Raw genomic sequence first — 15,424 nt, 5'->3', positions numbered from 1 at the left:
CTTCTCGCCTCCGCACGTCAATGTCCAGAAAGGAAGAGAACAGGACATAAAGAGAGGTCAAGTCACAGAAAGGTCAGAAATCCCTCCCCCTCTCATGCTTCTCTTCTCTGTGCCTCCATAAAATCCAATTTATCACAAATTATGTACAGTATGTGTTAACCCATGCCTGTCCGAACACTGTACATATCATTCAAACCTAAATGTGATTGGTTCATCTGGAGGCAGTGTGTGGGTGTGTATCTGGGGGGGGTGACTGGTGACCACACAGGTAGTGGCAGGGTGTTTAACATGCAGGACAGGTTCTGCCCACCCATACTCATGCATAAAGATCAGTGACTAACAGCAGACACCCACAGTCACTCAGTCAATACGCAAACAGTAGCAGTAGGCATTCTAGTAGAAACGACTCACGACTCAAAAAACTTACGCAAAGGGACTCTTAAAAAAAGACATAGGCAGACAGCTTTGACATAAAATGCAAACACGCAAACAACAGAAACACATAGCTTCATGCATGCATATGCTGAATCTTTCTCAAGCATTAAAAAAAAAAAAGTAAAAAGAAAAAACGAAAATACATAATTAATGGCGGCTGAAAAGAGCTGGTGAATGTTTCATGAATCTAGGACATCTCTCAGTCAAGTTTGCTTCCGCTCTATTCTCCCCTTGTATAACTGCGTGACAGTCTCAGAGATGTAAGTGTGCACGAGGGAGGGAGGGAGGGAGGGAGGGAGAAGGGGGGGGGGGGGGGTAATGTGTGTCTCTATCACAGAAACTAATTAAACAACAGTTTTCAATTTTCAAGTTTAATGTTTACACAAAAATGATAGGAGATAAACACCATGGAGTTTGACAGTGGATACCTGTCTCAGAGGTCAATTAGACCATGACTCATGAAACCCAATAAAAACCAAATCAAACTTTTTTAAAAGAGCCAAAGCTGAACTTAATGGAGGGCCAATGACCTTCAGGCAAAGGCCTCATGCAAATGAACATGATTGGGAGCTTCTGTGCCTAAAAAAAAAATGGATCAGGATCCATGTAACTTTGAGTGATGTGAGATAGGTGGGTTCTAGAGAAGAAAACATTAAGAAACATCTTGCTTGAAATAAGTAAATGAAAGAATTAATGCGAGAAGTACATTTTTGGGGGGGATTTAAGCCAACATTTCAACAAATTTGACTGGTTAAGTTGTGTTGTTTGCTTATTATTGTTTCTCCAGCTTCACATGGGAAACATATTGATAAGATGGGTATGGCAAGTTTCAAGTCTCTCACTCACCCTGAATGCGTATTCTAATGTCTCGACTGCGCAGTCCAATATCATTTGCCACCTCACACCTGTAAACGCCAGAGTCGTTCTTCTGCAGGGGCCTCATAAAAACCAAAGAGTTATTCAGCACCTCTGCTCCATCTGGCATTTCTCCATCCAACCTACAACATACAAAACATGTCAAATTGCTTCCAAATAGCAAGATCTTTCATCTGCCCAGACACTGTGGAAAATGTCAGTAGCAGTAGTAATTTACAGAGTAAATCAAAAGTTGGACTTTTATCTAACTGCTTTTTAAAAAAAAAAGTAAGCTTTTTTTTGTGAAATGGATGAATTGGACCAGATAAGGAAACAGCCAACAAGTGCCCAGCATACATGGGAACTCCTTCAAGATGCATAGTTGAGGGAGTCGCCAAATAAAACAAGTTTTGACTTGTTAAACATATTTTTGTTTGTCCATAACTACCATATGTCATTTCATGGGGACCAATTATGCCAATTTCACTTTTATATTGTTTTTGAACATAAATGTATGTCCGCAGTGTGTGTACACCACCCTTTTGTTGTAAAGATCCATCCACTCCGTTTGTTATTTCCCCATAAATGCTCATTTCAAGACACTTTCAGATTTGAGTAAGACATTTATTCTTATTAAAGCTACTAAAGTTATAATCAAGAGCAAAGAGTGATTTTCTGTTTTTCTTCTGTTGTTTGATTCATATTTACAGCATACAGCAGTATATATTGCATATTATGCTGCGGTTACTTTAATACACAGATCTAATATACACATGCTATTTCTTTCCCCGCTGTTTACGTTCACGGACATAACTGACTGTGTGTATGTGTTTGACAGTTTAAGAGCAAAGACAGGAAAGAGATCTTAGTTTAAAACGCGCGCCAGTCAGTTTTCGGTGCATGTGCATTGGATGTGTGCGCTCAGAAAACCATATATCAGAAGTTTAAACTGATAAGGCTTTAAAACAAAATGGCCATAATACACTTTCAAGATGACAAAAAACTGCAATGGTCACATGAGCGTGACCACGATAGATAATAATCAAAACCAAAAAGATGTTTTGTTAGCTTTTGGCAGAGTATCCGAGGCACGAGCTGTAAAGGCACAGTGCTATTCGGGATAGGTGGGTGGGGAGCAGCAGCTCATTTGCATTTAAAGATACATGCACGAAAACGGCATGTTTTTGCTTCCACTCAAAAATGTCCATTTACAACATGGGATAATAAATGATCTGTGGGGTATTTTGAGCTGAAACTTCATAAAACACATTCTGGTGTCATCTAAGCCTCTAAAAAGGGGGCATAATAGGTCCCCTTTAAATTAATCCATTATGGCTATTTTCAACAAAGAATGAGTTGGTGTGTCCAAAATTTTAACATATGACTGCTTGAGGCAGATTTAATCACAATTAATAAATGTTTAAGCACACGATTGACTTTCAATCTTTCAAATGAGCAAATACTGACGAACATAATATATTAGTGGCAGAGAACCGATTTGCTTTGAATGTGTACAATGTTTGGGCATTCACTCATGAAACTGGTCCATTTGCATTGAAACCTGACAGTTCGAAAGCAACTATTGGTGTTGTGAATCATAGAGATCATCTGCTGATTGAGAGGAGTTCAGGAAACCGGCATTAACACTCTTGAACCCATTCCGGACATGGTGCGCTGTGGCTATTGTGAGTGTAGTGGTTACACACCTGATCCATCTGAAGTGCTGGGCAGGCGGGTTGGCCTTGGCTTGACACTTTAGTTGCACATTCTCCCTGCCCACATACCAGTCGCCGTCATAGCCCAGCACCAGGATGTCTGGAGCAACTGCGCACACACACACAATGCACAAAGGGATCATTCAGAGTAGTGTAAGAAAGGTAAGGTAAGGCTGTGCCTTGTTAAAGACCCTATGAAATGACATAACGAGTGCAGTTTTCTGGTCCGGTGTTGACGCATCTCCTATTGAAACAGGAAGATTTGGCAGGACATATCAAAGGTTCCTGTTTTTTAAATACCCAATAGGTTTTAGTTACATCACAGCCATACACCATGATCTGCTACCTGCTACAGTGGGTGTTATGTATTAGGGGGCAGGGCATTCTCATGCTAGAGAGCATTTGATTGGATTAAAATGTAACAAATTTATGATGGACGGAAGGACAGACAGATAGATAGAAATAAATTAGTAATTTATGACACAACAACATTAATGCTAATTGATCATAAAGAAACAATTCACCATTAGGACTCTGTGTCTGACCAGAAAAGAACCACTTACAAAGACTAAAGACACTGTATTGATTTGTGCCTTTAGAAAAGCTCTTTAAAGTTCTTTAAGTGAGCGTGCTGAATTAAGATGTCTTGCAGACCAAATGAGATGAAAAAGACTGATGGAAAATGAATGAAAGAATCTTTCGTGACTATAGTCATGTCCCATGACTGATGTGACCTCTCCCTTCCCATACTCCCTACATCGGCTGCTTCCTGTACCTGCCTCTCACCACTACATCAATATTTCATTTAAGAGACATCTGCGCTTACGCACTCGCCACCACTGCAGACACACACTTACACGCCTACCTCACTGCTCAATGGTGCTTAGAAGTCTGTGTGTAGAAATCGTTAAATGACGCTGTCAAATCTTTCGTCTGAATATCAATACCCTTATTCATTAGAAGTCCATGAAACCTTAAGGACTGTGTCCTAGTGAAAGAGCTTTTAGCTCCATCATGCACAAGACAGCATCAAGACATCATGTCATGTGGATAGTTACCGCACTGGGGTGATTTGTAAAACAGATGTAGGCTCTGGACATAAATCTGACTGCTTTGACTTGGTACAGAAAAAAAAAGTTAATGTGAAATCTTCATGGGTTTGTTGAACGTCAAGCAAACAAAAACAGGCTTGCGTGCACACAGGAGCGAGTACCAAATGAGCATAACATTTCAATTTGGTAAGTAAATAAGTTTAGCGGCCAATTGGGTGATAACTTTATCAATGCTACATGGATTCACAGGTTTTTTTAATCTGATGCAAGTGATGTGAGCAAAGGAAAAAAAGATATGCTCTAATGCTGAGTGTCCATACAGAATTCCAGATATGATCTCACTCTGATTCACAATCTTTCAGCTCAATATGATTGTGAATAAGCCAGTTTAATTTGGATATAGAGTATTAAGTTACAAAGACCACTTTCCTTACTTATAACAGACAATCATTCTCAGGCAATGCTTACACATTGAAAATTGAAAAATATTCAACTTTAAACTGCATTTCTTGCATTTTTAAATTTCAGTTAAAAACTACAGGAAAAATCTGAAAGAGTGTATAATAAAATAAATCAAAACATTCAATGAACAAACTTTAATGAGAAAAACATTTTCCATGAGGTTCTTTGAAAATAACACGCACAATAATGCTCAATAATCAAAAATGTATTATTCTATTCTATTTCATTCATTTAAAACAAAAAACAAAGCTGCAAGTAAGGATTATTTATGTCTGGTAAATTTGCTCAATTCAAACCTTTAAAAAACCTAAAAATCTGATACTCACACTGTACATTGACAATATAGGGTATTCTGAAGTCGCTCTGCAGAGCGGGATGTTTCACCAAACATGTTAGCGTGTGTCCTTGGGAGTGACGGGACGGCTGCCAGGTGTAGTGCACCTGGGTCGTAGTGGTGCCGTTGACATCGTCCTGCATGTGGGCCTCAGACGTGCCGTACAGATTAGTCTCCCAGGAGACCTCGGCGGGGGGTCGAGCCCTCTCAGCGATGCATGTGGCCACCGTGGTTTCATTGCCACCGTCGATCAGAGCGGACGATCCGGCCGAGACGTACACCTTCGGCTCCACTAAGACAGACAGAGACATACGAGTTAAATGGACCACACTGCTTGCATTTAATTCTGCACTTTAATGTGAGGAGACATGCTCACACGATTACTCGAAAGATGTATCAAGATAATGAACCCAGGTAAAGGAAATCCATTCAGATGAGAGTACAAAGCTAAATAAAAGCTAATTCTTTCAGCATCAAGAATCGCTCTGGTACCACAGCCAATAAATTCATAAACTGATAAGCTTGACTGAGAATAATTCGATTTGCTCTGAGAAGAAATGAAAGACTTATCAGACTGAAATAAAAAAAAAGAATCCTCTATGGTAACTACCGGCTGAGAGCGGCCTCGGTTTCTCATCAGAGAGCACTAAGTGCTTTTCCAGAGAAGATGAAATTATTTGTTTTAATGGCTTATCCAGTTTACATGGCAGAAGGGGCGGGGCTTGGGCGTGTGCGAGAGCCGTTATGAATCCAGCAGTGTTCAGGGCTGGAAAACTGAGCTTTGCGGAGACTGACAGCGGCTGACAGAAACATTACGTGTGGGGCGCTGTCCCCTTCCGTTCCTCCGCTCAGTGTCATCAAAGGTGGGAGATGAATGGGAACGTTTTCCTGGGCTCTGTGACAAGGGAGGCCCACTAAGTCAAGAAGGGCTGTGATAATACAATTCATACATTGATATACAATACCATTTAAAAGTTTGGTGTCGGTAAGATTCTTTTGTAAGATTCTTTTGTAAGTTTCTTATGCTCATCAAAGATGCATTTATTTGATCGAAACTACAGTAATACTGTGAAATAATATTAAAATAACCGTTTTCTACTTTAATATATCTTAAAATGTAATTTATTCCTGTGATGACAAAGCTGAATTGATTTTGTTATTATCATTAATGTTAGAACCATTGTGTTGCTTAATTGTTTGTTTTTGTGTGGAAACAGTGATGCATGTTTTTCAGGATTCTTTGAATAGAAAGTTCAAAAGAACAGCATTTATCTTTACTGTCACTTTTGATCAATTTAATGTAACATTGCTGAATAAAAGTATTAAATTTCTAAAAAAAAAAAAAAAACCCAACAACTTTCAACTTTCAGTGCATCATGATAATTTCTCTCAAAATATACAGATATGCATATCATTTCCTACAGTGATAATGCTAAAAAAAAATGCTATTCAAAATTAAAATAAAAGGCATTTGGACACTTTACGGTGATGTCTTTTATCATGATGTCTTATGTAATGAAAAACAGCTCAGTAAAATTTAAGTTAGTTTGGACTTATACCATCATTTAGCATCAAAATGTGCATCATATTATGAGGTAGTTGGCGATACTCTGCCCTATTTTATAATAAATATTAATTTGCAGAAGTCAATAGACAGGTACCGAATGCATCAATACTCATTGACTAGCCTTTGTTTCTCCCTCTCTCTTTCTCTGCCATGAGTTTTTCTCTTCCCATCTTGTGAAGTATTAACATTGGCAGCTGACCTTCAGAGACGACAGTAGCAGCTGTGGTCGTCGTACCTCCAATGGTCCACTGGTGTGTGGGGTGAGTGACACGTCATAAGTGCCTATGTTCGTATGTGCTCTATGCCCAATGTGTGCAGCAAATCTCACGTCACTTTAAACAACAAATTCAACAGGACTTTGCAATGACATCCTTGACCCTAAAGTGCAGTGAATCCCAAAGGCAGCAGGCATCTTTCCCACACTCATACACTCCTGTCTCTGCACACACACACACACAAAACATTCCTCCTGATCTAATTATAGCTCCGGCGCGTGTTCTCTTCCTCCCTCAATCCTGCTCTCTCACTTCACCACCACTTTCCATACTCCTGCATCCCCCCCCCCCAATCTCTCCTTTCATTAAAGCACTCAGTCCCTGTTCGTCTCTGCTCTCATTTACGTTCCGCTTTTCCTCCAATTGCACAGCTCATTTTATCTATGACATCATCTTTTTCAATTTATCTTTTGCTTGTGCTTTATGAACCTTCACTCAACTTGTCTGTCTGCTTGTCATTTATTACTCTAACAAGACGTCTACACTGGATGTGAGTGGCATAAATCAAAACTAGATTGTCATTTAAAATAACAGTTTTCTATTTTAATATATTTTAAAACGTAATTCCAGTGTTCCTGTGATGACAAAGCTGAATTTTCAGCATCATTACTCCAGTCTTCAGCGTCACATGATCCTTCAGAAATCATTCTTATATGCTGATTTGATTCTCAATAAACATTTATTATTATTATTATTATTATTATTGATTATCAATGTTGAAAACAGTTTTTGCTGCTTAACATTTTTGTGGTAATGGTGATGCTTGGATGAATAGAAAGTTCAATAAACAGCATTTAAAAAAAATGTCATCATACTAAAACAATACATTCAGGGTTAATTTTTATATCAATGGATTTCATTTGAAAATAAAGTCTTTTTTTTTCATTTCATTGCTGCTGAAGTCTATTTTTGAAGTTCACTGTGTAACCTTCATCTTCAGCTATCAGAGGAAACGGTGACTCTCCTCATGCCTCCATAGTGCAATACATAATTGATATACCTAACATAAAGCACTGTGCGTGTAAGCTTCCTTGTTGTCTCTTTTGTACACCCAGATAACAAAAGCACACAGCTTCGTTCAGTTGTATCTGTGTTTAGCAGATCAGATGGCTCTGGGGGTTTGGTGGAGGAAGAGAGTTTAAACATCACCATGTTCTCTGAAAGAGCTGGACGGTCTCCCAAAGCACTGCTTTCATTCCTGCCCTGGAGTTGCTCTTAATGTTTTTCCACCCTTTCGCACACACGCCGCATACTTGCCCACTTACACAAATCAGCAGCTGCGATGCGCATCCACACGCACGCCTTTCTTTGTTTGTCGACCGCGCACATGCACAAGGTTTGTCACGGCACTTTAGCATTAATACACAAGCACCACGCTATGAGTGCATAATCTAACTTAATCAGACTGCAAAAACACACGCATACAGACACACCGTCTCAAGTTACCTAGCACGCTGACAGTGGTGGAGGCCTGTGTGTTACCCAGCGGAAAGGTGGCAACCTTGCAGGTGTACACGCCGATGTCAGCGAAACCCACGTCTTCCAGCACGATAGTGGCGTCATGCATAGAGGGCGAGCGGAAGGACAGGCGTCGCTCATATTCAGGAGGGATGGAGATGCCAAACATGGGGTTGTACACGGCCATAGTCACCCATCCAGTGGGCAGCTTCCTCTCCCAGGAGCTCTGCGTCAGGCTGAGGTTTGTGTCCACCTGCACCCTGCAGCTGAGGGTGACGTTCTTTCCCAACACAGCATTCACCTTAGGGGGGACAACCACCTGACTGCCATACACCACCCCTAGGGGACAGAAAAGAAGACATCGTTAGTCAGGACAACTGAGCAGCTGCAGAAAAGAACTCTTGAGCACTTGTCCACCATCTCAACTGACAAATCCGTTTTTATCCAGTTCAAGCTCCAATCAATCAGATGCCAAGGTCTCTTAGCAGAGCTCCTAATTCCAAATGAGAAAAGTTCCCTTTTGCTTAGACGTCTGACAAGGAGACGGATACTACACCGGTTAGCTGGTGTAATTTGCTGTGCTGTAGAAGGAGCAAATTAAATAAGTTTTATTGTGCTGGAGAGAGGCTAAAATTATCCCTAACATTTGACTTGCTGCAAAAACCCTCATTTCAAAAAAAAAAAAAAAAAAAAATGGGTCAGGAACAATGGAATCAGAGCACACTAGAGAGAGAGAGAGAGAGAAAATTAAAACTAAAGCCAGGCTGAAAAATAAAAATAAAAATAAATGAAACAAAATAAGAATTTAAATTAAATGTAAGAAATGAAACAAAAAACATTTTATTAAACTGGCCAAATGTTGTTGTTGTTTTTCAGCAATGCAAATGAACATATACTATAAATTAATATTAATTGTATTTAACTATACTACTAGATAATGTAGAAAAATATAAAATAAAATTATATTGTCTTTACTTATGTAGGACAGTAACAAAGTACATTTACTTGAGTACTGTCTTTAAGTACACTTTTTAAATATCTGTACTCGAGTTTTTTTTTTTCTGGAAACTTTTTACTTTAACTTCACTACATTTGAAAGACAAATATCGTACTTTTTACTCCACTACATTTCTATTAAAGTCAATGAGTAGAAAGTAGTAACGTCAGTCAGTGGATGATTTTGGTTGCAGGGGTTGCATTTTGGTTGGAAATGAAAGTCGGGTTGACGTCAGAACCTGACTTCAGATTGACGTAAGAACCCGACATCGGGTGACGTCAACGTCTGACGGACCCGACTGATGTTGGATTCTGACGTCAACTCGATTGTCATTTTCAACCACAATACGATATTTTTTTTACCCATGAATTTGTTTCATTTAATTTTCATTTCACGGTTTTATTTTTTAACACTAATCTCAAGTTGAACAATGGAGCCAGAGGAGACTAGAGAAAAAAAAGAACTAAAGTCAGACTGATTTGTTGGTGCGCAGAACAATGGCTGACCGGCAAAAGCACCGGTCTGTGCAGCCATTGGGACCATAGGGCTTTAAAATAGGAACAACATGGGCATTCACCACAAAAACTCTGAGTGTTCTCCTCCCTACCTCCTTCTCTTCCTTTCCGTTTGCCTACCTTCCATCACTCAGCCCGTCATCATTTTTTCCTTTTTCCATTTGCTGAACAAAAGCTTAATTATGTTTGAAAGAGGGTGTGCGTGTGTGAAATGAGTGCAAAAGGGGAGTGTGCGGATAAGACTGCGAGACGAGACCAAGGGAGAGACGAGAGCTAAAAGATGCCAAAGAAACAACAAAGGCCACACGAGGACAACCTGTGTGTCTTATTACACCCAGACAGCTGTGCCCGCAGCCTCTGAAACCACGTAGCGCACAGACACGCGAACACGCTGCGCAGTCGCACGCGTTCTCTAACATGTGGCGACTGAGGCAAATCAATGTGTTCTGCTGGGAGATGATGGAATTAAAATCATCTGGGAGGATCTTCTCTGGATTCCCACATCAACAGCACATCAATCATCTGCTGGAGTGTACAGCGGTACCACAGTACCAACAATTTACTACAGTACAATATAATTTTGCAAATTTCGGTACAATGTGCTGCTATCCAGCAAAGTTTGGAAGGTCAGACAGCATGATTAGATTCATTAAATTACTTAAAAGAATAGTTACCCCAAAAATTAATAGTCTGTCATCATTTACTCACTCTCATGTTGTCGGATTACTTTCTTCAGTGAAACACAAAAAATATATACATTTAAAAAAAAAAAAAATTGTTCTTACAATGAGTTAAAGGGTTAAGTTCACCCAAAAATGAACATTCTGTCATTAATTACTCACCCTCATGTCATTCCAAACCTGTAAGACCTTCGTTCATCATCGGAACACAAATTAAGATATTTTTGATGAAAACCGATGGCTCAGGAGGGGCTCCATTGACAGCTATTTAATTTGAACACTTTGAAGGCCCAAAAAGGTGAGATGGTCCTCACTGCAGAACATGAAATCCAGGGGGAGGAGTTGGATCCAGATCCAACTGCTCCCACCTTACATATACCTAAACTTACCCATCTCCACACCCCCTGATCCCTAAACCCACCCCTAACCCTACCCATCTCCACCCCTGATCCCTAAACCCACCCCTAAACCTACCCATCTCCACCCCTGATCCCTAAACCCACCCCTAAACCTACCAATCTCCACCCCTGATCCCTAAACCCACCCCTAAACCTACCCATCTCCACCCCTGATCCCTAAACCCAACCCTAAACCTACCAATCTCCACCCCTGATCCCTAAACCCACCCCTAAACCTACCCATCTCCACCCCTGATCCCTAAACCCACCCCTAAACCTACCCATCTCCACCCCTGATCCCTAAACCCACCCCTAAACCTACCCATCTCCACCCCTGATCCCTAAACCCAACCCTAAACCTACCAATCTCCACCCCTTAGATCTGGATCCAACTCCGCCCCCTGGATCTCGTGTACTGCAGTGAGGTGCTACTGAAAAAGGTAGGAAAAACAGTGTTAAAATAGTCCATGTGCCTACAGTAGTTCAACTTCGATTTTATGAAGTGACGAGAATACTTTTTGTGCGCCAAAAAAAACAAAATATCGACTTTCAGTCATTTCTTCTCTTCTGTGCACGAGAGCACCATGACGCATGCGTGACCTCGCGTGAGTCTTCCTCTGCTTGTAAGTCACATATGTCAGAACGCCAGCTCCTACGTCATCAACACGCGTATGCGTCATGTTATGTATCTTAAATAATGTTCTGAAGATGAACGAAGGTCTTACGGGTTTGGAACGACATGAGGGTGAGTAATTAATGACAGAATTTTCATTTTTGGATGAACTAACCCTTTAATTGGGTCCAAAACAATTAACGATTCATCTACTGGTTTTGTATTTGATATTAATTTATTTACAGACAACCAGTTTCTTTTCAATACTGCCTGAAGGTAATCCATTTACTGACATATCGATTTAGTATTGATACAATCAATCCAATCCTACCAGGAGTTTCCAATGAATAAGATGTACACAAAGGAACCCCAAGTTTTAGCAAAAGAAGAGCCTTAAAGCAGCCATCTTAAGAGTATGAGCTTCTCCACACAAACATATTCATTTATGAAGGCTGGCCGATTTCTGACCTGAATCTGAGAATTAAAACCAGCCCCTCATGCAACCGCATCGCTTTGGTCCAGTCAGAGCAACACTTCAAACAAAACTAAATATCTGGATTTAATCTGCAGAAGAACATCCATGTTATACAGTGACCAGCTCAGAGGAAGACATGGAATCTGTAATCGATAGAAAGGAAAAGAAAAAAAAGTTTAAAAACAGAGGGTACAGATAAATGTTAAACGCAACAGGCGGTGTGAAAGATCAGTGAAGATCTTGTGAAGAGAATACTGGAGCATTTTCAGACAAATAAACAGAAAAACTGTACGCACACACCCACCCGCTCACTCACTCGGGCTCTCAAACGACAACGCTAATTGCAACAAGCTGCCGGTCGGAAGATGTAATCGTAAATCAAACCCCGCCGTATTGCTTGGCAACAGACTCCAAACATTCCGCCGGAGAGTTTGTCTTGCCAGCAACGACCCTCCCTCTTTTGTCTCGACGGTACATCCTCGCTGTGACTAGAAGAGGAGGAATAAGAGAAGTGACAAAATGTGGCGAATCAGAATCATAAAGGAAGTTTGGAAGTGGTTACAACTTCATCAGCGCCAGAAGTTTAGCAAAGCCAAAAGATGACCTCACAGGAATGGATGAGCAAGAGAGGAAATGATCTGAAGGATTTCAGGCTGTAGGCCTAAATGTTGACTAACTTTATGCCGTCAGCATTTAAACAAAGGCATTTTAGGCCACTGAGTCACCGGGAATGCCAAAATGCAGAGCTCTCCATCCTTAAATCACTGGATTCGTAACAAACAAGCCACAAGGTTCCTGCTTGGATCTAATACAGTGTCACTTATATGACTGATGGGTACATAAGCATTGAAAAAAGATACACACCACCTTAAAGGTGCAGTAAGTGATTTCTGAGAATCACTCGAACACGGTTGATATTTGAAATCAACCCAAACAAACAAACCCATCCCATTATTGCTCCGCCCACAAAATGCAATGTAAGAGTGGATGTCTCTATCATAGCCGAAGCGAACCAAAATAAAGCTTTGCGAAAAATAAAGCGAAGATGACAAACAAAAGACAAGGAAGAAAAAAAAAAAAACATTCAGTACACTAGTATATAAACCAGCAAGAGTTTGTTGTTGGTTGCCAGCAGCACACCAATGTTACTCACATATGGAGCAGAAACAACGAAACCACTGCGTAATTTTCAGCCATTCCCGCTTAAGTCTCTCCAGCGCTGGAAAGATTTTCTAATATTAACACGGGTCCTAAAGCTCTTGCCTGATCATAACCCTTCTTTTTCCAGTGACCTTTTCTCTTTTGAAATGTCTCTCAGCCATCTTTCTTTGTAAAGTCACTCTTCAAATCTCCCTTTTGCTCACTCTCTTTCCACCCCAATCATGAGTGTATTCCCCCCCTACTGCTGATTGGCTACAAGTGTGTAGCCAGAAATCGCTTACTGTACCTTTAAGAACAAAGCAAAATAGATGGTATTTATCAAACATTCTGGTAAGCTATTAAGTTTTTACTTTTAATTCAGCCTGATCCGCTTTACATACAGTCTTCATTTGAGCTTTGTTTTAATATTTATGCCTAAAATCTAAACTTAAAAATTATTTTGCAGCCTTGTAAACCATATTTCCAAAAGTAAATAATGTAGTTATTACACTCACAATTCTGTTTGGTGCCACTAGTAGAGCAAAAGGACACACTTTTGGGTTTAACACTTTGGCCCATCTGTGACGAAAGAAGCAATAAACAGGCTGACATGAGAAAGAATTGTCTGACTAATATTTTACCCCCAAAGCAAAAGAAAAATTAAGCAATTGTATATTTTATTTTTCATTGTGAAAGGTGAACCAAACATTTCTTGATGGTTTTGGTAAGATCCACTCTTCTAAGTTGCTTAGGAGTATTATATATATACTTTCTACAGTATATAGATGAATATATATTACACAGGGAAAACTCACTTTAAAGAATCTTGTGAATAAGATTTGGGTTATGTCTTCTTTCATCTAAAGTAGGGCCAAGGTACTAAAATGTGCTATTCAGCTTCAGGTAAGAAAATAAATAAATGTATTAATTGTTACTAAAAAAAAAAAAAAAATTGTGTATTCATTTATACTTTAATTTCATTTAAATGAAATCATTAAATACTAATATTTAATATTTATCTTATTTTTTTAACATTATCTTTTAATAATTAATATATATTTTTGTTCCATTTAAAATTCCCAAAAGAAACGATTATGTACCTCTCTTATTTGTTTTTTCACAGGTTTAAGCTAAAAATAAGAATTTCTGATAATGTGTTTAAGACTAGCTTCGGCATGCCTAGCCACATACTCCACGAAGAAGACAATTTTACCAACATGTGCCATGTGCCAAACAAAACGTTCCCTAATGCACTAATGACTAATGTGTTTTATTAACAAAATTGCTTCAGAGTCTGAGAATGAAATTCAGTAGAGACAAATTCTGAATGGTGTAATAAATGTGAATTATACAAACTCATGAATGCTCCACACAGCACAGTCACTGCACCACACACACACACACAAATCCGTACAGCCTGAGAGGTCAGAGCGGCACAGGAAGTTAACTGTCCTGACAGCAAGGACACCGAGCTCCCAGAAGGGTTCGCTCTCTATTCTGCCACAGTCAGCTATTCTGCCACACGCACAATCTACCTGCAAGGTGTGTTGGTGCATGTGAGGGTGTCTGCGCGTGTCTGCGGGAGAAGCTGCACGTCTGTGTCCTGTGAGGTGACAGGGTTCAATTTTCCCTCTCAAAGACAGTTTGTATTCATCCCACATGGCAGGTCGCAATGGAGCTATCACCTCTGCTATGACTCAGCAGATGGGCTTAACTTTGCCACGTCTCCTTGACCGAAATGAAGATCCATGCATGAAGTGGAAGAGAAGGTAGAAGGAGAGTGAAATATGAAGAAAGAAATTAGTTTGTCATTAAACATCCTCACATTCCCTTTATAAACATTCCCTCCTCAGGTCAGGTTAAAACAACAAAAAACTTAATCTCCATAAACAATTCCAACCAAGATCAACTCTCACTAACAATATCAGCTCAGATTCACATTCTGTTGTGAAATATACGCCATGTAATAATCCACAATCATAGAGATTCTCCTGATTTGACCTGGGGATTGGCTGATGAAATAACTAAAATGTTATTCACCTTCTTCAGATGAGAAGAAAAAAATAAAATAATTCAGATAAATGAATACACAAACTTTAATGCTTATTTTTCAGACATACCAACAACAGTTGTTACTATATTATGAAATGTATTATGCTAATTTTTCATCTATTACGTTAGTATATTTTTCTTTTGCACAGATAAGCTGGAACTGACCTGCGTAAATTGCATTTTAACCGTTTACTGCCTTTCCATTACATGAATGTGACAAAATACTTTACTAACTTCTGACCTTTTTGAGGAAACTACTTTCAAAATATGACAACGATGATAAATGACCATACAGTGACTGTAGAGGTAGAGCATGTACAAGAGGACAGGTGTTCTGGACAGAGACAATGAGCTTAACAGGACTGAATCTGCACACGCCAGACACAGACGCATGAAAGAGG

General features: G+C 39.6%; 1 protein-coding gene across 2 annotated transcripts in view; it reads right to left on the bottom strand.

Moving 5' to 3' along the window:
* nectin3b (nectin cell adhesion molecule 3b) overlaps nucleotides 1–15,424 on the bottom strand; it is a 56,467-nt gene that overhangs the window by 21,210 nt on the left and 19,833 nt on the right. For both annotated transcript variants that reach the window (XM_084387365.1, XM_084387364.1), the window contains exons 2-5: nucleotides 8,142–8,492; nucleotides 4,846–5,145; nucleotides 2,997–3,114; nucleotides 1,282–1,433 (exon numbers count right to left, since the gene is read on the bottom strand). In XM_084387365.1, the coding sequence (XP_084243491.1) occupies nucleotides 1,282–1,433; nucleotides 2,997–3,114; nucleotides 4,846–5,145; nucleotides 8,142–8,492 (921 nt within the window). The remainder of the gene's footprint in view (nucleotides 1–1,281; nucleotides 1,434–2,996; nucleotides 3,115–4,845; nucleotides 5,146–8,141; nucleotides 8,493–15,424) is intronic.

This window comes from Rutilus rutilus (assembly GCF_951802725.1).
Source record: "Rutilus rutilus genome assembly, chromosome: 18".
Taxonomy (NCBI): domain Eukaryota; kingdom Metazoa; phylum Chordata; class Actinopteri; order Cypriniformes; family Leuciscidae; genus Rutilus; species Rutilus rutilus.
Note: the sequence above shows the minus strand (reverse complement) of the source record. Positions and strands in the feature narration are given on the sequence as shown.